The following is a 25913-nucleotide window of genomic DNA, read 5'->3' as shown; positions in this document are numbered from 1 at the left end:
ACCACGGAGGAAGCCATTGCTGTCCAAAAAAAAATACTGCAGCATGTTGAAGTTTGCAAAAGAGCACCTGGATGTTCCACAGCACTACTGGCAAAATATTCTGTGGACAGATGAAACCAAAATTGAGTTGTTAGGAAAAAACACACAACACTATGTGTGGAGAAGAAAAGGCACAGCACACCAACATCAAAACCTCATCCACACTATAAAACAATCAAGACATTTTGCAGGAAAACGTAAGACCATCTGTCCGCCAACTGAAGCTCCGCAGAGGATGGGCGATGCAACAGGACAATGATCCAAAGCATAAAAGTAATTCAACAAAAGAAAACTTCAACAGAACAAAATACGCCTTCTGGAGTGGCCCAGTCAGAGTCCTAACCTCAACCTGATTGAAATGCTGTGGCATGACCTTAAGAGAGAGATTCCCACCAGACATCCCAAGAATATTGCTGCACTGAAACAGTTTTGTGAAGAGGAGTGGTCCAAAATGACTACAGATCGTTGTTCAGGTCTGATCTGCAACTACAGGAAACATTTGGTTGAGGTTATTGCTGCTAAAGAAGGGTCAACCAGTTATTAAGTCCAAGGTTCACATACTTTTTCCACCCTGCACTGTGAATGTTTACATGTTATGTTCAATAAAAACATGAGCAGACTGTGTTTTTGTATTGTTGTGACTTAGATGAAGATCAGAGCACATTTTATGACCAATTAATGCAGAAAACCATGACATTCCAAAAGGTTCACAAAGTTTTTCTTGCCACTGTAGTTTGGTCGCTGCCTGAGGTGAACCAGGTCTGACTGGAGGGGGTTTCTAATCCACGTTAAAGTTCAAACACTGAATGATGAAATATTTCAAACCAGGAAAGGAACCAACAAACACAGAAGACGTGTGGAGGAGAGGAGACAGCCTGTGTTGCTGTTGCCGCCTGTGTTGCTGCCTGTGTTGCTGTTGCCACCTGCAGGAAGCTCAGAGAGGAAGAGCTGCAGGTCACTTCAGGTCAATGTCTTTTCAAACCTAAGTCAAAAAGTCAGAGCTCAGATCTGAGGGAAACTCAGTCTGTCTCAGTCTGTCCCCAGTCTATCTCTAAAACCTGTTTTAATGTGAATCCTGGTGTTTGTATGTTGTTGTTTTCTCGGGTTAACAGAACGGGGTCAGTCTGCTGGAAGCTACGAGCTTTAAATAAAGCTGAAAACAGACTGAAACTTAAAAAGGTAAAAAAAAAGACATTTTCTCTTCATGTGACTTCTGCAAAAACAACAAATCCAGCCAGACACTTCCTGTTTAAGAGAACCTTCAAAATAAAATGGAGAAATGCAGGAAAACATGTTGATGTTGTTTAAAGGATCAGTCTGTTATTTTTCTTATTTACTTTACTTGTGTAACTGAGGACTTTCTCTCCCTCACACACACACTGGGTTAAAGTGAAAACACGTGTCTGCTGTTGGTGCTTTGTTTGGTTTATGTGGATGCTGAGTCAGGATCTGTGTGTGTTACAGTGTGTGATAACCTCATGGTGAAAAACAACAAACTGGGTCAGTCACACTGAACTTTACTCCCATCATCACACTGTTCTCACTGAGACCAGCTTCAGTCGTCTCCCAGTTTATTGTCACTCTACTCCCATTGTGTCCCCAGTATTTGTCCAGTGTACTCTCAGTGTGTCCCCAGTATTTGTCTAGCCTACTCCCTATGTGTCCCCAGTATTTGTCCAGTGTACTCCCAGTGTGTCCCCAGTATTTGTCCAGTGTACTCCCAGTGTGTCCCCAGTATTTGTCTAGCCTACTCCCAGTGTGTCCCCAGTATTTGTCCAGTGTACTCCCAGTGTGTCCCCAGTATTTGTCTAGCCTACTCCCAGTGTGTCCCCAGTATTTGTCCAGTGTACTCCCAGTGTGTCCCCAGTATTTGTCCAGTGTACTCCCAGTGTGTCCCCAGTATTTGTCTAGCCTACTCCCAATGTGTCCCCAGTATTTGTCCAGTGTACTCCCAGTGTGTCCCCAGTATTTGTCTAGCCTACTCCCAGTGTGTCCCCAGTATTTATCCAGTCTACTCCCAAATGTGTCCCCAGTATTTATCCAGTCTACTCCCAATGTGTTCCCAGTATTTATCCAGTCTACTCCCAATGTGTCCCCAGTATTTCTCTAGTATTTATCCAGTCTACTCCCAGTCCCCAGTATTTCTCCAGTCTACTCCCAGTATTTCTCCAGTCTACTCCCAGTGTGTCCACAGTATTTCTCCCGTCTACTCCCAGTATTTCTCCCGTCTACTCCCAGTCCCCAGTATTTCTCCCGTCTACTCCCAGTATTTCTCCCGTCTACTCCCAGTATTTCTCCCGTCTACTCCCAGTATTTCTCCAGTCTACTCCCAGTGTGTCCACAGTGTGTTTCCCGTCTACTCCCAGTATTTCTCCAGTCTACTCCCAGTATTTCTCCCGTCTACTCCCAGTATTTCTCCAGTCTACTCCCAGTATTTCTCCAGTCTACTCCCAGTATTTCTCTTGTCTACTCCCAGTATTTCTCCCATCTACTCCCAGTATTTCTCCAGTCTACTCCCAGTGTGTCCACAGTGTGTTTCCCGTCTACTCCCAGTATTTCTCCAGTCTACTCCCAGTATTTCTCCAGTCTACTCCCAGTATTTCTCTTGTCTACTCCCAGTATTTCTCCCATCTACTCCCAGTATTTCTCCAGTGTACTCCCAGTGTGTCCCCAGTATTTGTCTAGCCTACTCCCAGTGTGTCCCCAGTATTTATCCAGTCTACTCCCAAATGTGTCCCCAGTATTTATCCAGTCTACTCCCAATGTGTTCCCAGTATTTATCCAGTCTACTCCCAATGTGTCCCCAGTATTTCTCTAGTATTTATCCAGTCTACTCCCAGTCCCCAGTATTTCTCCAGTCTACTCCCAGTATTTCTCCAGTCTACTCCCAGTGTGTCCACAGTATTTCTCCCGTCTACTCCCAGTATTTCTCCCGTCTACTCCCAGTCCCCAGTATTTCTCCCGTCTACTCCCAGTATTTCTCCCGTCTACTCCCAGTATTTCTCCCGTCTACTCCCAGTATTTCTCCAGTCTACTCCCAGTGTGTCCACAGTGTGTTTCCCGTCTACTCCCAGTATTTCTCCAGTCTACTCCCAGTATTTCTCCAGTCTACTCCCAGTATTTCTCCCGTCTACTCCCAGTATTTCTCCAGTCTACTCCCAGTATTTCTCCAGTCTACTCCCAGTATTTCTCTTGTCTACTCCCAGTATTTCTCGTCTACTCCCAGTATTTCTCCCGTCTACTCCCAGTGTGTCCACAGTATTTCTCCCGTCTACTCCCAGTATTTCTCCCGTCTACTCCCAGTATTTCTCCCGTCTACTCCCAGTATTTCTCCACTCTACTCCCAGTATTTCTCCAGTCTACTCCCAGTATTTCTCCCGTCTACTCCCAGTGTGTCCACAGTATTTCTCCCGTCTACTCCCAGTATTTCTCCAGTCTACTCCCAGTATTTCTCCCGTCTACTCCCAGTATTTCTCCCGTCTACTCCCAGTGTGTCCACAGTATTTCTCCCGTCTACTCCCAGTATTTCTCCCGTCTACTCCCAGTATTTTTCCCGTCTTCTCCCAGTATTTCTCCCGTCTACTCCCAGTATTTCTCCCGTCTACTCCCAGTATTTCTCCCGTCTACTCCCAGTATTTCTCCAGTCTACTCCCAGTGTGTCCCCAGTATTTGTCCAGTCTACTCCCAGTGTGTCCCCAGTATTTGTCCAGTCTACTCCCAGTATTTCTCCCGTCTACTCCCAGTATTTCTCCCGTCTACTCCCAGTATTTCTCCCGTCTCCGTTTTCTCCCGTCTACTCCCAGTATTGCTCCACTCCCCCAGTATTTCTCCAGTCTACTCCCAGTATTTCTCCCGTCTACTCCCAGTGTGTCCACAGTATTTCTCCCGTCTACTCCCAGTATTTCTCCCGTCTACTCCCAGTATTTTTCCCGTCTACTCCCAGTATTTCTCCCCGTCTACTCCCAGTATTTCTCCCGTCTACTCCCAGTATTTCTCCCGTCTACTCCCAGTATTTCTCCAGTCTACTCCCAGTGTGTCCCCAGTATTTGTCCAGTCTACTCCCAGTGTGTCCCCAGTATTTGTCCAGTCTACTCCCAGTCCCCAGTTGAATGCCTTGAATGTCCCGCAGCACTAACGGCTCTGCCCTCTTTGTTCCTGTGGCTTAGGGACATGCAGCTATCTCCAGGGTCTCTGAGGGCACACTGGGAGAACACTGAGCTGGATGGGGATGGACGCTTAGTGTTTGTTGTTTGTTCAGACTCTGCAGTGAAAACCTGCAGAGACGCTGACTCTTTGTTCAGCTGTGAGCTTGTCCGTCTCTGCTGCAGGAAAAACAGCTTTTATCTGGACACAAAGACTCTGAGACTCTGAGAGCTGCCAAGTAAACCCAGTGGCCCCAGTATGCTCTGATGTGGACCGGGACACCGTCAGACTGACTCTACCGGATTCTGCTCTATCTATAATCCTGTCACCTGTCAGGTGGTGATCTCTCACCTCAATGGCCAGTGAGCCCAGACTCTCCAGGAGGTTGTGGGTCGCTCGGGCCACCTGTCTGACAGCCTCGGGTTCCGACTCCATGTCCCTCTGAGACAGAGACACAAAGTCAGTTTTAGTTTTCAGCTTCAGTCAAACTGTCCCACTGAGAAACAAGTAACCTGGACTTGAAACAATATGTTCAGTTGTAAATTAAAAAAAATTATAAATTCAGTTGTAATAGAACCTCAGATGTGGACATGTGTCCTCAGTATGAGCTACAGCCCCCAGACACAGACAGATCTCTGAGAGTCAGTGTTTCACATTTGATCCCGATAAATTATCTTTATTCATAAACTCACCTGATGTCAAAAACAAAACTATAACAGTTACACAATGTCATGATTGAGAACAAAAAAGCATCAATTAAAAGTTCATGTGAATTATTCCTCAGCCTGGTGATTTGGTGGATGATGACACAAATGTCTGAACTGAGTGTCTACTTCATCGGTGTAAACACATCTGTTTTCTTTAGTCTCACAGGGTCCAAACCTGGTTTCAGCAGTCTCTACTTTTAGAGGCTCCTGTCTCTGCCTCTGTGGAAACTTTTATTTCAGACAAGAACAGTTTTTCAGTCTCAGGTTCACACAGTCGGCAGCAGCTCGTTCATTTCTGCAGACAAAAGGAACCCGAGGCCTCCAAACCTTTAAAAACCCGTCTCCAGGCTACGAAAACTGAGCCTGTAGAGACGAGACGAGACACGCCTCCTCCCACACACATAACAAACTGAATACACAACCAAACACACCTTGACTTTGTGTCACCTGAACAGTACGATCCAGGTGAAACCGCCCTGTTTGAACAGGACACGCACTTTAATCCTGTTAATAAAAAAACACTAAACCTTCATCAGCTGCACGAAGAAGAAGAGTTTTATCACTTTATTTTCTCCATCTTAAGCTGCAGTCCTACTCTGACCGCTGACTCGAATCCTGAGAGGTGCTGGAAACTTTGTGAAGACTTTTGAATTTTCTATAAATATGTCTAAAACCTCCTGAGTTGCATCAGTTTCCTCTTTTTATTTAAAGGATCCATGTAGCGTTTTCACCATCAAGTGTTTTATAGATGTCTTATAAGTCCAAGTGAAACCTGACATATCAAACATACCTAACAAGTCAACCTCCTGCAGCCTTTGAAGAACTCCATTTCCCATGAGTCCTTGATGTTCACAGACTGTGAGCTGACTGTCTGAGCAGACTATGATATTACCATGAGTGTCTGACACACACACACCAGGTGTGTTTTTACCTGAATGGGTTTAAGGAAGTCCAGGTTGTTCAGGAAGTGCTCCTCAGCGTGGTTCAGCCAGACGGGCGGCGCTTCACAGACGACTTCCTCTACCATCTTCAACACCTGTGGGTCTGAGATCGTCACAAAGTCCTCCAGACTGTGCTCGCCCCCCTTCCTGGGACACATGTTCCTCAGGTGGACCCCGAAGCCTCCGAGGAGGACCTGCGACCCAGAAACCAGAATGTATCAGGTTGAGGAGATTTCGATTTTCAGGACATCATAAACTGGTGGCGAGCTGACCACGATGGACTGATGGGAACCTTCACACAAAAAACACAAACTCTGCTTCTGTGGTTCCACAGACGATCAAGGTTCAGAGTTAATTCTCCTCATCAGTCTTCAGCCCCCACTGAATGAACAGAACCTGGATGGACTCTGAATTCTCTCTACTTTGCGATTCTATGAAACACAAATTCAATTGAACTACACGGGTTTCTGTGGGACTGAGCATGTGCAGAGCGTCCCTCACCTTCTCCAGGTTGATGTCGGCCTCTGTGATCTGCCGGATGCTGTGTTCGGGGAACGAGGCGTTCCTCAGCAGAAAGAGAGACAGAGTCTCGTTGTCTCGGAGGAAATGCTTCAGTTTAAATCCTGAGGGAGAAAAAATCAGACACAGGTCAGAGGAACCTGACACCCCCTCCTCCTTTTCCTCCTCAAAACTGTGCACAGCATAACATACAATCAAAGGGGGGGTGGGGGGGTGGAGCAGCAGAGTCCAGTGGAGCTGTTCAAAGCATAACATACAATCAAAGGGGGGGTGGGGGGGTGGAGCAGCAGAGTCCAGTGGAGCTGTTCAACATGTCATCATGTGTCAACTCTTCTGACAGCAGCCTGTCAGCAGAAGTCCACCTTTGCCCTGGGTCCTGTCTCTCAGGCTGCACTGAGGCTCTTACCCAACCCCCCCACTTTTCTAACTTCAGTAACAAATGAAAATCAGCCTCAGGACAGAAACTGTCAGGAGTTTTTATATGTATTAAATCTAATGGTGGTGTAAGAAATACCTGCACTTGCAGAAGGAAGTGATGACCATATTTGGTCTTTGGGGGGTTTCAATGTGTACATGAGTGTGTTCAGGTGTTGTTCCTCTGACTGAGACTTGCTTGTTCACCTTTGTTTCACCTGCATGTTGTCACATGTCAGAAGACAAACTTTCCACTCAGGTGGAGCTCAGAGGAAACATGCATCAAACACGTTATTTACATTTGTTTGGACTAAACCCGAACACCCCCACCCCCAACACCCCTCCCAGCCGGTCTTTTTTTTTCCCTCTACAGGTTTGAACAAGCAGCTGAGGAAAAGAAAGAAGCTTCTACAGTACAGAGACTCATGTTCAGTTCAACACGTTTAACTCAGAGTGTATTCTCTGTTTTCTGTTAACCGTCATGATCTAGAACTTCAACATCACAAAGTGTCTCCCCCAGGCTGAAGATCAGACTAGTGTCATCTCCGTCCACTCTCAGCTCTACTGTCAAGCTCCAGTCTGGTGGGTGAAGACACTGACCCATGAAAACCATCCTTCAGTTTTCAGTCTGATCTGATCTGATTCTGTGCAGCTCCATCAGTTTCAGCTCGGTCACTGTTTCTTTCTATCTGAGTCCAAAACCTGGATTCAGTTTTTCATCCTGTCTGCGGAAACGAAGCAGCAAATCCTGGTCCCACACAGTGAGCAGTGAGAAGCTACGGAGGCCTCACGGGGACAAATGCTGATATCCAGACCGAGTTAGTGACGGGTCAGAAGACAGGTGGAGCTGTCTGACATCATCAGCTCTGACTGACGTGATTGGGCAAGAGTTTCCTCTGAGACTCCAGCAGAGAAACAGAGTTGAATTCGGTTTAAACTTCCTATGGGTCATCACTGGTTCAGTTACACAAGTTGTTGGGAGAAAAGACGTCACGGTAAAATACAAAGATTTTCAGTGAAAAGTGACCAAACCTTTTGATGCTGATCGTTTGTCTTATGATTGACACTTAAACACTTTACACTGTTTAAGGTTTAAGACCTTACAGAGTATAATTATATAAAAAATGATTTAGAAAACCCAACAATCCCATTTGAGCAAGCTTTAGGCAACAGTGGAGAGGAAAAACTCCCTTTAGAGGAAACCAATCAGGGCCACAAACACACAGAACACGTTTCTACATTTCCTGCCGTCCTAGACTCATAGTCCACGTACTCGCCTATGAACAACTTCACATCTGACACGAAAACAAAACTGAAGACTGAATAAATAAAAGCTGGTGGTCTTATGTTCGATGAGAGGAAACTTGTTCACAGCTACGGAGCTGCAGCCGTAAAAGCTTCAGCTGCTGCTGGTCTGATCATTCATTTCTTTGAATTTCAGCTTCTGGACTGTTGGATTCCTCAGCTAACAGGTGGGTGATGTTTCCCATGTTGATAGACCTGAAGTGAACTGGACTAGGTCCAGATCTGGTCTGGTCTCAGACCCCTCATTCAGAATCGGTTTGTTCAGCTGCAGAGGGACATTTTTGAACTCGGTGACGCTCAGCGTGGCGCCGCTGAGCCAAGCAGCAGAAAACTCAACGTGACAGGATGACACGAGGAGGCGGGGGACGCGTTGACCCCAACTGCAGGAGAGGGGGCACAGCCGAGCCGAGTCATCCGGGCCCCCAGCACCAGAGTAAAAAGGTGACAGATACTGGTCTACCTTCATTTCTGTTAATATTTCAATAGTTAAATACCACCACAGACACCAAAACATATTTTCTGTCAGAGTTTGTTGTCTCTAAACCTGGTCCCTGCGCTGCGGCTGATTCTGGTCTGAACTGATCCCCTGAGAACAGGTAAACCTGCTGCAGCTCGCCCCCTGCCCACGCTCACATCTCAACAGCTCGTTCTCACGAATCAAAAGGACAAATTATTATGGGCGAGGGAATAAAGGGAAATGTGCTGAATCAGAGGGTGGAGCGGGAAGAGGGGGGGTAGCAGGTCAGGGCAGGTACAGAAAAGAAACGCCCCCCCACGGTGAGAAAAACTGCAAATTAACACACAAAGGAACAAAATTCTCTATGTTCACTGAGCCTGAAGAACCACGTCAGAGGAGGGACGAGTGAAAAACCGTTGTGCAGAAATGTGCCGAGTTCAGACTTTAAACTGGGTTAAGAGTCCACCACACAATGTGGTTTTAGAGACAAAACCAGTTTTACAAATGTGCTTGTTCTACACGGAGTCAAGACCACCACACAGAGTCAAGACCACCACCACACAGAGCCAAGGCCACAACTATCACTCAGAGTCAAGACCACCACCACAAAGTCAAGACCACCACACAGAGTCAAGACCACCACCACCGCACAGAGTCAAGACCACCGCACAGAGTCAAGACCACGACCACCACACAGAGTCAGGACCACCACACAGAATCAAGACCGCCACCACCACACAGAGTCAAGACTACCACCACCACACAGAATCAAGACCACCACTACCACACAGGGTCAGGACCACTACGCAGAGATTAGAAAACACCACAAATACACAGAGACTCCACATCAAGTCCACATTGATGCAGTTTCTGTTTGACCTCTGCTGATCTGGTCAGCTACAGGACACCCACCGAGTTCAGCGGGACTCAGGACTGCCAGTGGTTCTTGGTGTTACCTACCTGATTGAGTTTTCTGCAGCACGTGCAGGGTCTGGGCCAACTCTTTGAATCCTTCCAGGTTTTTATCGTTCTGACTGTACAGGAGAATCTTCTTGGCGTCCGAAAACAGGCGAGAAATTCTGCAACAACAGAAAAATCTGAGCTCATCTGTCGGAGTCAGAGCTGACAGCAAACATCTTCATACAAAGGGATGCTGAGGAGAAGCTGCTCTGACACAAACAGGTGTGATATAAACTTTCCAGGTAACAGTGTCCTGACAAGTTGTTTGGAGTTCAGCTCTTATTCAGCAAACTACAACTTTAGTAACAGCTCAAACACAGTTTTTCAGAATAAAAGCCTCAGTGTGGTCTCACATGGAGTCGTTGAAGTTCCCGACGACGCCCGGAGATTCGCCCGGCGTCGGGTTCCTGAAGCAGGGGTTGTTGGCGTTGCAGAGGATTCCCTGAAGCCAGGGCAGTGTTCCGGCCGACGGCATCGCCTTGTTTGGAAAATGACCTGCGGGCGTGAAACAACAGGAAGTGAATCTAATGTTTTACGAAATGGTGTAATTATTTTTCATTTTTAAACCATCAGCAGACACTCGGTCTCGCTGTGAGCTGGAACTTAGAATCCTGCAGCTCACACTTAAAGGTAATTACCACACTGGGACCAACTTGCACACATGGTGCTCGTACGTGCACATCTTCAGGAGTTAACGGCGGCACAGTAATCGGCAGGAGTAACACAGTATATTTATTTGAGTACTTCTCCGTGAGCACGTGTGATCCGGTCCAGAAGAACACGTGTGTTACCTACAGGCTTAGTTCTCTTCACGTTTCCTCTTTATCTTCCTGCTGAGTTGGAACAAAGTGTCCATACGTTCACCTGGACTCAGGTAGATAACCTGTGATTGGTTTATGATCGCCTTCAGCAGAGCATCAGTTGCAGCAGCAGCACCTCTGAGAATGGAGGCTGCGCTACGACCTTTAAACCCCCCCCCCAACCCCCAGCCTTAAGGACTGCCAACAGGCTGCTTTCTAATCACACCGATAAGATAAAGACTCGCTCACACTTACAGGACATTTACCTGCACAGGTGCAGACATGGCTGACGCTCAAACCATCAACCAACATAAAACTATTTTAATAATTTAAATTATTGACTGAAGTAATTTCTAAGAACTTTTCCATCTGCTTTTCCTCGACGGTCCAGCTGTTTATTGATTTGAGTTTTTACAGAGTCTGCAGCTCCACGAACAGCTGGGACACCAAAGACCTGACCTAAAATACTGACGTGTTGACTCTATAATGACTCGCCTGTACTTTTTCCATTTTGTTCCTCTACGTTTCAGCTCAGGAAGGAGGTGGATGAACCTGCTGCTGCTTTATTCTGGTTAATACAGACTGACTCTGTTAAATGTCACAACTGTTTCAACACGAGCGGTCTGAGCTCGAGCCGAGCTCGTCTCTGATCCACAGCAACGCTCTGGGAACGAATTTAACGTGACGGGTTTCAACACGTCTGCGCTCACATGCTCAGTGAATCATAGCACGAATACTGAACTGAAAGAACCTCGGGTCCTCAGAGCTTCTGCTTTCAGAATGAAACAGGAAGACGAGCAGCTTCCTGCAGACCAGTTTAATAAAGTTTAATCACTTTCTCTGCTCATCCAGAGTCTCCAGAGATCTCAGCTCCACACCGATTCCGAGGAGTCGAGCTGTTTCCTGTCAGTCAGGTTTTATTTCTGTCATCTAGGTTCTTAAGTCTTGAACCAGATCTTTGAAATGCTGCACTTCAGTCATTCTGTGTTTCAGACCTGCCGCGTGTTCCAGATGTTCTTGCTTCCAGCTGCTGGGTCTACTCTTTTCTGCAGGGTCCCACTTGTCCCCCGTGTCTGTGATCAGTGTGGATGGTCGAACCACCAGAGTCACTCCATAAGTGTCACGAGAGTTTCCCTTTGTCCAGGTTTCGGACCTGAGTCATGATTCAGATCAGCTTTATACAGAAACAGCTGCAGTGTCTGTTACATGTAGTCATTTATAGAAGCTTTTATCCAACGCGAGTTACAGTGAGCTACAAGGCCAAATATCTAAGTCAGTCAAAAACAGTAAAGTAAGGTGCTGTAGTTTGAGTCTGTTGCCTCAAACTGGGTCTAACATACTTTTTGATCTGGGATATTTTCTTTGATGAACTTGATTCCTTTGGTTTCTGTGTGATGAATCTGTAGCTGCACTGATGGCAAATTAAAGAACTGGGCGTCACCTTATCATGAAGAGCTTTGGTTTCTCTCCATCAGTTCAGAAACACCAGAACGATTGAGCCACTGATGACTTTCTGTCTGGTTCATTTAACACTTTTTATGTAGATTCACCAATGAATCGATTCCTTTTCTGTGATGTGACTAACAGGTTCATCGACTGCTCTCCAACAGCTGGTACTTTGGCCAGATGTGAATCAGCACAATGAATAATGAAGATTGAATTCTTCCTATTATCATTATCTGTGTGGAGCAGACAACAGATGTGTGCTGAGGGGCAGCAGAAGCTGACCTGGGGTTTGACCCTTTGAGCTACAGGTGAAACCGTGCTCTTATGTAATTCCATCACAGCCACATCTGATAATGAGATTGCAGCTCAGAGATAATGAACCATAAACGATAAACATGAAGACAACACCTCATTCAGACTTTTATTTTGAGATCCTGCAGCAGCCTGCTCCACACTTCCACCAGCAGGACAGTTATCAGTCAATAAACTGTGATTATCAGGAATTGATGCGCGCTCAGTGTCAAACAGCTGATATTAGATGTTCCTAAAGGAGCAAGGGTCTGCAGGTAATCAGTAACACAAACACTCCCAGCATGCACCTGGCCACCTGGGACACCTGAGCTAGAGTTTGTGTTGTTTGTGAAAAATTCGGGACAGTGTAACGTCAGCGTAATCCAAACAACCCACGGTGTAACTGTATCAACATGTGGCGACAGATCAAGACATCAGCTCACTGCACATTTATTTCACCATCAGTGAACCGACTCCAGCGAAGGTTTGAGTTAAACACACTCAGAAAACGCAGTAACGCTATCTCGACAGGCCGCTGTCTGATCCCAGAGAACACCGCGAGTCCGAAACCCAAAGACCCCGTTTATCATCGACAAAGATTTAAATCAAGTCCTGAAACTCACACTCATGCTGTTCGTACGGTGGGTAGTTCAGCCGCACGGTGATGAGGATGAAGAAGATGAAGAGCGGCCAGATGATCTCCAACAGGAGCTGGAGCTGAGAGACAGACACACAAAGAGTGAGTCAAAAAAGAGAAAATGTGTCTTTGTGTTTAGAGCCTCTTCCATCCACTGCTGTATTTTATCAACCAAACACAATCAGAATCAGACAAATAGAAACCCGAGCTGCACAGTGACCGGTTCTCAGGTTTCATGGAAATAAATGAATCTCAAATTCACTGGAAACAACTGAATCAGCGTTCGAGCAGCGAGGGGTTAAATGAGACACTGACCGTCTGTCGTCGTCTGTAGGTGAAGTTCTTCCACAGCAGCAGACCCAGCTGTGTTGAGACGGACATGTCTGCCTGCCGCCGCTCAGCCGCCGCTCAGCCGCCGCTCAGCCGAGGTTCAGGGTGAATGACTGTCAGCCGCTGCTCACTCTGCATTAACACACAGACGAAGGTTCAGCCAGCGCACGGCTCAAAGGTGCCAGGTCAAAGGTCACTGCTGAAACTCATGTTTATGTTCAGCATCAATAATCTATACAGAGATGGATGACGCGTTTCTGCTCTTATCACAGCTAACTGACCCTAACTGGGTTTCTCACAGCTGTCCTCATCGTATTCCTCACGTAGAGACACTATTGGTTCTATCCCCACGTGTGTTCACTCTGTTTCTACTGACCTAAAGCAGACTTCTTTAACTCATCAACTGGAGTATTTACTACTGTCTTCCCTGCTTCTGCAGTTTTAGCTGCTCTCTGCTGTACTTAATTTAAATTAGAACTTTTTTTTAATTATTGTTTTAATCAGACTGCAGAATGTTAAAGTCACAGTAAACGAAAAAGGGGCATTTTTCTAATGGACTCTGGAGTGGTGGTCATTTCTCAGCTGTTCCAGGTCAAGTAACATCTGGATATTTAAAGAGTTAATGGATATTCACATAGAGTACAGTATACAGTATACAGAGTACAGTACACAGTATACAGTATACAGAGTACAGTACACAGTATACAGTATACAGAGTACAGTATACAGTATACAGAGTACAGAGTACAGTACACAGTATACAGAGTACAGTATACAGAGTACAGTACACAGTATACAGTATACAGAGTACAGTACACAGTATACAGAGTACAGTATACAGAGTACAGTACACAGTATACAGAGTACAGTACACAGTATACAGAGTACAGTACACAGTATATAGCATACAGAGCACAGTATACAGTATACAGAGTACAGTACACAGTATACAGAGTACTGTATACAGTATACAGAGTACAGTACACAGTATACAGAGTACTGTATACAGTATACAGAGTACAGTACACAGTATATAGCATACAGAGCACAGTATACAGTATACAGAGTACAGTATACAGAGTACAGTACACAGTATACAGAGTACAGTATACAGTATACAGTATACAGTATACAGAGTACAGTACACAGTATACAGAGTACTGTATACAGTATACAGAGTACAGTACACAGTATACAGAGTACAGTATACAGAGTACAGTACACAGTATACAGAGTACAGTATACAGAGTACAGTACACAGTATACAGAGTACAGTATGCAGTATACAGGGTACAGTATACAGTATACAGAGTACAGTATGCAGTATACAGGGTACAGTATACAGTATACAGAGTACAGTATACAGTATACAGAGTACAGTATACAGCATACAGAGTACAGTATACAGTATACATAGTACAGTACACAGTATACAGCATACAGAGTACAGTATACAGTATACATAGTACAGTACACAGTATACAGCATACAGAGCACAGTATACAGAGTACAGTATACAGTATACTGAGTACAGTATACAGTATACATAGTACAGTACACAGTATACAGAGTACAGTATACAGTATACTGAGTACAGTATACAGTATACATAGTACAGTACACAGTATACAGCATACAGAGCACAGTATACAGAGTACAGTATACAGTATACAGTATACAGAGTACAGTACACAGTATACAGTATACAGCATACAGAGCACAGTATACAGTATACAGAGTACAGTACACAGTATACAGTATACAGAGCACAGGATACAGTATACAGAGTACAGTATACAGAGTACAGTACACAGTATACAGCATACAGAGTACAGTATACAGTATACAGAGTACAGAGTACAGTATACAGAGTACAGTGTATACAGCATACAGTATACAGAGTACAGTATACAGTATACAGAGTACAGTACACAGTATACAGTATACAGAGCACAGGATACAGTATACAGAGTACAGTATACAGAGTACAGTACACAGTATACAGCATACAGAGTACAGTATACAGAGTACAGTATACAGTATACATAGTACAGTACACAGTATACAGTGTACAGTATACAGTATACTGAGTATAGTATACAGTATACATAGTACAGTACACAGTATACAGCATACAGAGCACAGTATAGAGTACAGTATACAGTATACAGTATACAGAGTACAGTACACAGTATACAGTATACAGCATACAGAGCACAGTATACAGTATACAGAGTACAGTACACAGTATACAGTATACAGAGCACAGGATACAGTATACAGAGTACAGTATACAGAGTACAGTACACAGTATACAGTATACAGAGTACAGTATACAGTATACAGAGTACAGTATACAGAGTACAGTATACAGTATACAGAGTACAGTGTATACAGCATACAGTATTCAGAGTACAGTATACAGTATACAGAGTACAGTACACAGTATACAGTATACAGAGCACAGGATACAGTATACAGAGTACAGTACACAGTATACAGCATACAGAGTACAGTATACAGAGTACAGTATACAGTATACAGAGTACAGAGTACAGTATACAGAGTACAGTATACAGTATACAGAGTACAGAGTACAGTATACAGAGTACAGTATACAGTATACAGAGTACAGTATACAGTATACAGAGTACAGAGTACAGTATACAGAGTACAGTATACAGTATACAGAGTACAGTATACAGAGTACAGTATACAGTATACAGAGTACAGTGTATACAGCAGGGGTGGGCAATTAATTTTTATCAGGGGCCGCATGAGAAGCCTGAATTGTGTCAGAGGGCCACCAACTTTCTTTCATTGTAAAATACTTAAATTAAATATTTTGAATACCTGGTACTGATAATCAGAAGAATAAAGCACTCTGTAAATATGTATATTAGGTTATGTGAAACTGTGGTCTATTGGTTAAATAAGAAAAACAATTATTGAACCAGTGCAATTTATTTTTTAACTTGTTAATCTCCACAAACAATAACTTGTAATGCTTTCCACCTCATGTTACCTCTTCAGTGAGAATAATCCAGTCTGTTCTGGGCTTGAACAAGGGCATTGAAATCTGGCGGAATGTCTGAAGTGGCTATGCGAAGGACAGCTGAGAGGTGGTCATCAGTCATAGAGGATCTGTGTTTGGATTTGTTGAACTTCATAACTGGGGATAACCTGGCGAACAGCATCACCTTCACTCACACACGTGTATACGCGAGTGAAGGTGCTACGTCTATGACGTGCATACGTAGCGACGTAACGCTTTTCAAAATAAAATTTCAAAATAAAAGTAAAAAAAAAAAAAAAATTTATGGTGTTTATGATTGGCCTCACGCGGGCCGGACAGGGACGTACAAAGGGCCGGATGTGGCCCGCGGGCCTTATTTTGCCCAGGTCTGGTATACAGTATACCGTACACAGAGTACAGTATACAGAGTACAGTATACAGTATACAGTATACAGGGTACAGTATACAGTATGCAGGGTACAGTATACAGTATGCAGTATACAGGGTACAGTATACAGTATGCAGGGTACAGTATACAGTATGCAGTATACAGTATACAGGGTACAGTATACAGTATGCAGTATACAGAGTACAATATACAGTATACAGAGTACAGTATGCAGTATACAGGGTACAGTATACAGTATACAGAGTACAGTATACAGTATACAGCATACAGAGTACAGTATACAGTATACAGAGTACAGTATACAGTATACAGCATACAGAGTACAGTATACAGCATACAGAGTACAGTATACAGTATACATAGTACAGTACACAGTATACAGCATACAGAGTACAGTATACAGTATACAGTACACAGAGTACAGTATACAGAGTACAGTATACAGTATACAGGGTACAGTATACAGGGTACAGTATACAGTATGCAGTATGCAGTATGCAGTATACAGGGTACAGTATACAGTATGCAGTATACAGAGTACAATATACAGTATACAGAGTACAGTATGCAGTATACAGGGTACAGTATACAGTATACAGAGTACAGTATACAGTATACAGCATACAGAGTACAGTATACAGTATACAGAGTACAGTATACAGTATACAGCATACAGAGTACAGTATACAGCATACAGAGTACAGTATACAGTATACATAGTACAGTACACAGTATACAGCATACAGAGTACAGTATACAGTATACATAGTACAGTACACAGTATACAGCATACAGAGCACAGTATACAGTATACTGAGTACAGTACACAGTATACAGCATACAGAGCACAGTATACAGAGTACAGTATACAGAGTACAGTATACAGTATACAGAGTACAGTACACAGTATACAGCATACAGCATACAGAGCACAGTATACAGTATACAGAGTACAGTATACAGTATACAGAGTACAGTACACAGTATACAGAGTACAGAGTACATTATACAGAGTACAGTATACAGTATACAGAGTACAGTATACAGTATACAGTACACAGAGTACAGTATACAGAGTACAGTATACAGTATACAGGGTACAGTATACAGTATGCAGTATGCAGTATACAGGGTACAGTATACAGTATGCAGTATACAGTATCATTGTCCATTAAAGGAAAAGTCCGTGGCTCTAATCTCCGTCTCTGCTGCAGCCTTTTCAAATGAAGACATCTGTGGATGTAATCACTGCTGGTCTGATTGATTGTATTGGGGGGGGGGGGGGGTGCGCACTTACACACTTGCAAATGCACTCAGATCTCCCAACTCACCCCCTCCCTCACATGAACAGACTTTGATCACAGCGACCTGCTGCAGCTTCTCGCTCATTAACATAAAAAACACTGAATAAAGACTGAGGGTGGGGGCTTTAACACCCCCGACACACACACTGGTCCTTGAACTGGGAGAGGAGCTGTGAAAATGATTAAATCAGCTGTTTGGATGGAGACAGAGAGGACAACACGATACATCGTGTTGTCCTCTCTGTCTCACAGTGGTGAGGTCCTGTGAGCTGTGGGACACCAGGGACCCCAGGTGGGACACCTGGGACAGACGCTCCAGAGAGCAGGACCACAGTGGATTCAGAAACCAGACTGTGATAAACGTCAAACTGACACAAATCAGGAAAAATGTGGACATGGTTTTTATACACGGCTCAAACTAAAGGGAAACTGAACGTGGGAGGTTTTGCTCACTCTGCATTTTCCTTGTTCCTCACTTTGACACAAACTTCTGCCACAGACTGAATGTAAAGAGTCCGTTTATCACCTCAGAGGTAAAAACTAACTGTCTCTGGTGTATTTGACTGCATTATTATAACAGCTGCTGGTTCAATTCCTGGTCATCAACTAAGTAGTCATCGTTGCTCTATTTCATTTATCTCCATGACGTCTCGACTCTTTACTGCAGCTGACAGAACATCAAGTCAGTGTTGGAGACTTCTCATGAGTTTTGTCCACTATGTTAAAATGGGAGTTTTGCTAATGGAGTCTGGACTGGTTCCAGTTCAGCAGTGAGCTGCTGTCGTTATTCAAACAGAACAAAGTCCAAACTGCAGCTTTTCACACAAACACATTCACCGACTGCTTTTAAGTCACTTACTTAACTTTAACCTGCTGCTTCTTCTTCTTCTTCTGTCCTGAACCTGAACCTGAACCTGAACCCAGCTTTAAAACACCCGGCTCTGCTCAAACCGCCCCAGATGGAACTCGTTCAGAACCGAACGGCCGCTGCGTTTCCACTGAACCGGATCGAGCGAGACAGGAAGAGACTGGCAGACAGGGTCCAGGTGAGTCAAAGGTGAAGTGAGTGATCGGTACGTACCGGTTCTCGGTGTGTCTCAGCCTCGCAGACCTTCCCCTGCTCCTCCGCCTCCGTTCAGCAGCATCTGCTCCAAACCGAGCTGCAGCCGCGGGGTTCAAGAGTCACCGGAGTCAATAACCAATAATCAATCACTGTGCTTCCGCCGGTCCCCTTCAAAATAAAACAGGCACCGACAGTGAAGCTCAGAGCTAAACCTCGACCGGTGAACAGATCAAAAGCAGAGTTAGGGAGACGTTCAAAGTAGTACTGAATAACACATCATCTTATAACATTAGTGTTATGTCCATTACTTTTCAGCTGTTCCATTACTTTTCAACTGTTCCATTACTTTTTAAAATTACTTTTAGCTGTTCTATTACTTTTAGCTGTTCCATTACTTTTTAAAATTACTTTTAGCTGTTCCATTACTTTTAGCTGTTCCATTACTTTTCAACTGTTCCATTACTTTTAGCTGTTCCATTACTTTTCAACTGTTCCATTACTTTTTAAAATTACTTTTAGCTGTTCTATTACTTTTAGCTGTTCCATTACTTTTTAAAATTACTTTTAGCTGTTCTATTACTTTTAGCTGTTCCATTACTTTTCAGCTGTTCTATTACTTTTAGCTGTTCCATTACTTTTCAACTGTTCCATTACTTTTAGCTGTTCCATTACTTTTAGCTGTTCCATTACTTTTCAACTGTTCCATTACTTTTAGCAGTTCTATTACTTTTAGCTGTTCTATTACTTTTAGCTGTTCTATTACTTTTAGCTGTTCCATTACTTTTAGCTGTTCCATTACTTTTAGCTGTTCCATTACTTTTCAGTTGTTCTATTACTTTTAGCTGTTCCATTACTTTTAGCTGTTCCATTACTTTTCAACTGTTCCATTACTTTTTAAAATTACTTTTAGCTGTTCTATTACTTTTAGCTGTTCCATTACTTTTTAAAATTACTTTTAGCTGTTCTATTACTTTTAGCTGTTCCATTACTTTTCAGTTGTTCTATTACTTTTAGCTGTTCTATTACTTTTCAGCTGTTCCATTACTTTTCAGTTGTTCTATTACTTTTAGCTGTTCTATTACTTTTAGCTGTTCCATTACTTTTCAACTGTTCCATTACTTTTAGCTGTTCCATTACTTTTAGCTGTTCCATTACTTTTAGCTGTTCCATTACTTTTAGCTGTTCCATTACTTTTCAGTTGTTCTATTACTTTTAGCTGTTCCATTACTTTTCAGCTGTTCTATTACTTTTCAACTGTTCCTTTACTTTTTAAAATTACTTTTAGCTGTTCTATTACTTTTAGCTGTTCTATTACTTTTAGCTGTTCCATTACTTTTCAACTGTTCCATTACTTTTAGCTGTTCTATTACTTTTAGCTGTTCCATTACTTTTAGCTGTTCCATTACTTTTCAGTTGTTCTATTACTTTTAGCTGTTCCATTACTTTTAGCTGTTCCATTACTTTTCAACTGTTCCATTACTTTTAGCTGTTCCATTACTTTTCAACTGTTCCATTACTTTTTAGCTGTTCCATTACTTTTCAACTGTTCCATTACTTTTCAGCTGTTCCATTACTTTTTAAAATTACTTTTAGCTGTTCCATTACTTTTCAACTGTTCCATTACTTTTAGCTGTTCCATTACTTTTCAGTTGTTCCATTACTTTTAGCTGTTCCATTACTTTTCAGCTGTTCCATTACTTTTTAAAATTACTTTTAGCTGTTCCATTACTTTTAGCTGTTCCATTACTTTTCAACTGTTCCATTACTTTTCAGCTGTTCCATTACTTTTTAAAATTACTTTTAGCTGTTCCATTACTTTTCAGCTGTTCTATTACTTTTCAACTGTTCCATTACTTTTAGCTGTTCCATTACTTTTAAACTGTTCCATTACTTTTTAAAATTACTTTTAACTGTTCCATTACTTTTAGCTGTTCCATTACTTTTAACTGTTCCATTACTTTCAGCTGTTCCATTACTTTTTAAAATTACTTTTCAGCTGTTCCATTACTTTTTAGCTGTTCCATTACTTTTCAACTGTTCCATTACTTTTCAGCTGTTCCATTACTTTTTAAAATTACTTTTAGCTGTTCCATTACTTTTAGCTGTTCCATTACTTTTAGCTGTTCCATTACTTTTCAACTGTTCCATTACTTTTAGCTGTTCTATTACTTTTAGCTGTTCCATTACTTTTAGCTGTTCCATTACTTTTCAGTTGTTCTATTACTTTTAGCTGTTCCATTACTTTTAGCTGTTCCATTACTTTTCAACTGTTCCATTACTTTTAGCTGTTCCATTACTTTTCAACTGTTCCATTACTTTTTAGCTGTTCCATTACTTTTCAACTGTTCCATTACTTTTCAGCTGTTCCATTACTTTTTAAAATTACTTTTAGCTGTTCCATTACTTTTAGCTGTTCCATTACTTTTCAGTTGTTCTATTACTTTTAGCTGTTCCATTACTTTTCAACTGTTCCATTACTTTTCAGCTGTTCCATTACTTTTTAAAATTACTTTTAGCTGTTCCATTACTTTTAGCTGTTCCATTACTTTTAGCTGTTCCATTACTTTTCAACTGTTCCATTACTTTTAGCTGTTCCATTACTTTTTAAAATTACTTTTACCTGTTCCATTACTTTTAGCTGTTCCATTACTTTTCAACTGTTCCATTACTTTTAGCTGTTCCATTACTTTTCAGTTGTTCCATTACTTTTAGCTGTTCCATTACTTTTCAGCTGTTCCATTACTTTTTAAAATTACTTTTAGCTGTTCCATTACTTTTAGCTGTTCCATTACTTTTCAACTGTTCCATTACTTTTCAGCTGTTCCATTACTTTTTAAAATTACTTTTAGCTGTTCCATTACTTTTCAGCTGTTCTATTACTTTTCAACTGTTCCATTACTTTTAGCTGTTCCATTACTTTTAAACTGTTCCATTACTTTTTAAAATTACTTTTAGCTGTTCCATTACTTTTAGCTGTTCCATTACTTTTAGCTGTTCCATTACTTTTAACTGTTCCATTACTTTCAGCTGTTCCATTACTTTTTAAAATTACTTTTCAGCTGTTCCATTACTTTTTAGCTGTTCCATTACTTTTCAACTGTTCCATTACTTTTCAGCTGTTCCATTACTTTTTAAAATTACTTTTAGCTGTTCCATTACTTTTAGCTGTTCCATTACTTTTCAACTGTTCCATTACTTTTAGCTGTTCCATTACTTTTCAACTGTTCCATTACTTTTAGCTGTTCCATTACTTTTCAGCTGTTCCATTACTTTTAGCTGTTCCATTACTTTTAGCTTTTATTACTTTTTAAAATTACTTTTAGCTGTTCCATTACTTTTCAACTGTTCCATTACTTTTCAGTTGTTCCATTACTTTTCAGTTGTTCTATTACTTTTAGCTGTTCCATTACTTTTACCTGTTCCATTACTTTTAGCTGTTCCATTACTTTTCAGTTGTTCCATTACTTTTAGCTGTTCCATTACTTTTTAAAATTACTTTTACCTGTTCCATTACTTTTAGCTGTTCCATTACTTTTCAGTTGTTCCATTACTTTTAGCTGTTCCATTACTTTTCAGTTGTTCCATTACTTTTAGCTGTTCCATTACTTTTTAAAATTACTTTTAGCTGTTCCATTACTTTTAGCTGTTCCATTACTTTTCAACTGTTCCATTACTTTTCAGCTGTTCCATTACTTTTAGCTGTTCCATTACTTTTCAGTTGTTCCATTACTTTTAGCTGTTCCATTACTTTTCAGCTGTTCCATTACTTTTTAAAATTACTTTTAGCTGTTCCATTACTTTTAGCTGTTCCATTACTTTTCAACTGTTCCATTACTTTTCAGCTGTTCCATTACTTTTTAAAATTACTTTTAGCTGTTCCATTACTTTTAGCTGTTCCATTACTTTTCAACTGTTCTATTACTTTTCAGCTGTTCCATTACTTTTTAAAATTACTTTTAGCTGTTCCATTACTTTTCAACTGTTCCATTACTTTTAGCTGTTCCATTACTTTTCAGCTGTTCCATTACTTTTTAAAATTACTTTTAGCTGTTCCATTACTTTTCAGCTGTTCTATTACTTTTCAACTGTTCCATTACTTTTAGCTGTTCCATTACTTTTAAACTGTTCCATTACTTTTTAAAATTACTTTTAGCTGTTCCATTACTTTTAGCTGTTCCATTACTTTTAGCTGTTCCATTACTTTTAACTGTTCCATTACTTTCAGCTGTTCCATTACTTTTAGCTGTTCCATTACTTTCAGCTGTTCCATTACTTTTTAAAATTACTTTTCAGCTGTTCCATTACGTTTCAACTGTTCCATTACTTTTAGCTGTTCTATTACTTTTCAACTGTTCCATTACTTTTTACATATTACTTTTCAGCTGTTACATTACTTTTCAGCTGTTCTATTACTTTTCGTTCATTAATGGCCGTCTATGAGCGCCATCCTTGGACTTCCTATCAACTTTCCTCAGCTTCCTGTATCGTCATACTGTGTCGTAGAAACATCATTTAAACTTGAAACGGGTTCAGACACTTTGACCTTTTTCCCTTTAAGTCAGCTTCTTTGTATCTTTTACACTTTTTGTGTTTTGGGGTATTTTCTGCTCTTTTTCAACTTTTTTAAACCAAAATCTTTCTCAATAAACCGTCAGCACGGCCACAATTTTCACTCTTTTTACATGACCTCTTCACAAAATTGTAAAAAAATCTGATAAGCTATTTGTCCAAACTAAGAGAATTTTTTTTTCTTTCTTCAAAGTCGTGTTCAGTGTTCACTGTTCACTGTTCACTGGAAAAACTAAAAACAGTTAGTTGGTTTGAACCACCAAGTATGAGGTCAGTGGTTCGATTCTGAGCTCATCACACCATAAACACATAAACGAATACAGACAATGCAGAAAGTGCTTTTTCTAGTTATCATCTGTTCTTCTCCAGCTAATACAAATGTTTAAACACATTTTACAAATACACATTTTCATCATTTTTTTAAATGTACGATTCCATTTGTTCATGTATTATTGAGACATTTTACATTTAACTAAAGATGTGGAAGAAGTTCTACTACCAAGGCAAAAGTATTAATACAACAATGTATAAATACTCTGTTTCAAAGTACCAATAATAGTACAAAAGTATCAGCAAAATATAGGCAAAGTACCAAAAGTAATACTGGATTAGAATTACAGGTGTGTTCGTGTGTGTGTCATGTTCATGTCAGTGATGTAGCAGCAGGTAGAGGTGGAGCAGAATTAATTACAGAATTTAATTATTTTTGTCAGAAAATCTAAACATAACATAAAAACATAACATTTGTGTCTTATGAACCTTTTCGACTAGTTTAGATGGGAATTAACATGAAATGTCAGTTTAAAATAAAACACACTCAAACGCTTCTGTGTTTCCTTTCTCTCTGCTCAACTGGCCTTTATTTTGTAGGAGCACTCTGGCTGTACCTCCGGCGGGGTCACTCTCGGTCACAGAACAGCTGGACTTCCACAATAAAAGACTTTCCACTGTGATTCATCTGATCAGTTTAAGTCTATAAACTAGGCTACACCTCCTCCAACTAAACCACATCTGGACATTTGAATGTGTCTGAATGTTCAGACGGTGTCACTCGGAGAACCACCAGACAGAGGAACTCGCTATACTGCGTCGTCAGGATGTGGATTCACACGTGCTTCATCACAGCTGGTTTAAGATCATTTATTAATCCTAAAGGGAAATTCTGCTAATTTGTGGGATTTGAAAAACACAGAAAATCACAGGCTTTATACTTTTAATCTCACCTGCTGTGTCGACCTGCTGTTTATCAGCTGTTGTTACGGATCAGTCCAAGGTTTGAAGTTATCAGCTGAGTTTCACTGTGTTAAAAACACTTTGCATCCTTCTGGTACAGCAGGTTTCAGTATTAACCCGCTAACTGTGGTGGTAACTAACTAGCAGTACTTCTGCTTGTTGGCACAATGGAAATGTGCAGATGGATGTTCAGCAAACAGAAAACGATCGTCACAGATTGAAACTTTCCATTTTATTATTTTTCTTATAAAACAAATATACATAAGAAATGATAAATATAAAAAAACTATGCAGAACAAAGGAAAAGTTTTTCCGTGTTACAAACACTAGTGTTACACCAGTTAAACTCGCCTCGGCCTAAAGTCTTAAATTCTTCTTTTTGTTTCTCCCTCGTGTGAAGACAAATTTCAGAGTGGAAAAGAAACGAAGGCGAGTTTTTAGTCGTGAGTCTAACAGCAGATTATTCACACCGTACGCAGACGACGCGCTGTGATACATAGCTGAGAAACATGAACATGCAACTGGTCCTGGATCAGTTTCTTCGAGGAAGCTGCACAACGCAGTAACCATGACGATTCGAAATAGGACAAGTGACGGCTGAGTTAAGGACGCCCCAGTCGACCCAAATCTGTTTGACAACAGAACTGTACTCACCTTTACCAGGTGAGATCCTGTTTGAACTAATCACAGTTGAGTATCAGATCAATAATGAGCGTACAGGTCCTGATTGGAGGGTCACTAAGCCACAGCTCACCTGTCCGCTACAGCTGCAGCTTCTTCTCTGCGTGCTGATTGGTCGGATTTGGACAACGAAGCAGATTATTGGTCAGGTGGCAGAGCAGCTGCAAAGTTTCATTCCAACATCTGGAGATTTAGTTTTTAGGACAAATCAAGTCTGATCTTTGAATGTTTCCAGTTGAAATCTATGGTGCAGAAATGTAAACACAAATGATCCCAGTGATTTACAGGTTCCAGTGAATCCCAGTCAAGTGATGTGCAGCCCACAGTCCTTTAACTAGAGCACAGAAGGATGATAAACATCATCACATGTGGACAAGCACTTTTTCCATTGATAATTCAAATTCTGGACCCGTAACTTTTCAGTGTGGCACTATTAGTTTTCTTCTATTCTGTGTTTTAATCATCTAAATAGATGTTTCTCTCTTGATTTCTTAATATGTTCTGAATAAAGAACTATAGTAGATCCTTTAGTAGAAACAGCAGACCCATAGAATAAAATGTAAAATTCTCTTTCTTGACTATAATTTTCAATTAAATTCAATTCAATTATATTTGTATAGCACTTTTTTTTTTTTTTTTTTTTTTTTTT

General features: G+C 41.4%; 2 protein-coding genes and 1 long non-coding RNA gene across 3 annotated transcripts in view; 1 reads left to right on the top strand and 2 right to left on the bottom strand.

Moving 5' to 3' along the window:
* Window positions 1-13060, bottom strand: part of abca1b (ATP-binding cassette, sub-family A (ABC1), member 1B) — a 34361-nt gene extending 21301 nt beyond the window's left edge. Inside the window, exons 1-7 of the mRNA XM_026342397.1 lie at window positions 12975-13060; window positions 12646-12739; window positions 9839-9980; window positions 9486-9604; window positions 6332-6453; window positions 5821-6024; window positions 4534-4623 (exon numbers count right to left, since the gene is read on the bottom strand). Coding sequence (XP_026198182.1) covers window positions 4534-4623; window positions 5821-6024; window positions 6332-6453; window positions 9486-9604; window positions 9839-9980; window positions 12646-12739; window positions 12975-13040 — 837 coding nt within the window. The 5' untranslated portion in view covers window positions 13041-13060. The remainder of the gene's footprint in view (window positions 1-4533; window positions 4624-5820; window positions 6025-6331; window positions 6454-9485; window positions 9605-9838; window positions 9981-12645; window positions 12740-12974) is intronic.
* slc44a1b (solute carrier family 44 member 1b) overlaps window positions 13049-25913 on the bottom strand; it is a 42925-nt gene continuing 30060 nt past the window's right edge. Inside the window, exons 16-17 of the transcript XR_003297627.1 lie at window positions 18800-18949; window positions 13049-13121 (exon numbers count right to left, since the gene is read on the bottom strand). The gene's annotated coding sequence lies outside the window, so the exon portion shown is untranslated. The remainder of the gene's footprint in view (window positions 13122-18799; window positions 18950-25913) is intronic.
* LOC113150030 lies at window positions 17984-25883 on the top strand. The gene is made up of 3 exons (XR_003297628.1): window positions 17984-18251; window positions 18643-18764; window positions 24221-25883. It is a non-coding gene; the product is annotated as an uncharacterized LOC113150030 (long non-coding RNA).

The sequence above is a fragment of the Anabas testudineus genome, chromosome 9 (genome assembly GCF_900324465.2).
Source record: "Anabas testudineus chromosome 9, fAnaTes1.2, whole genome shotgun sequence".
In the NCBI taxonomy this organism is placed as follows: Eukaryota; Metazoa; Chordata; class Actinopteri; order Anabantiformes; family Anabantidae; genus Anabas; species Anabas testudineus.
Note: the sequence above shows the minus strand (reverse complement) of the source record. Positions and strands in the feature narration are given on the sequence as shown.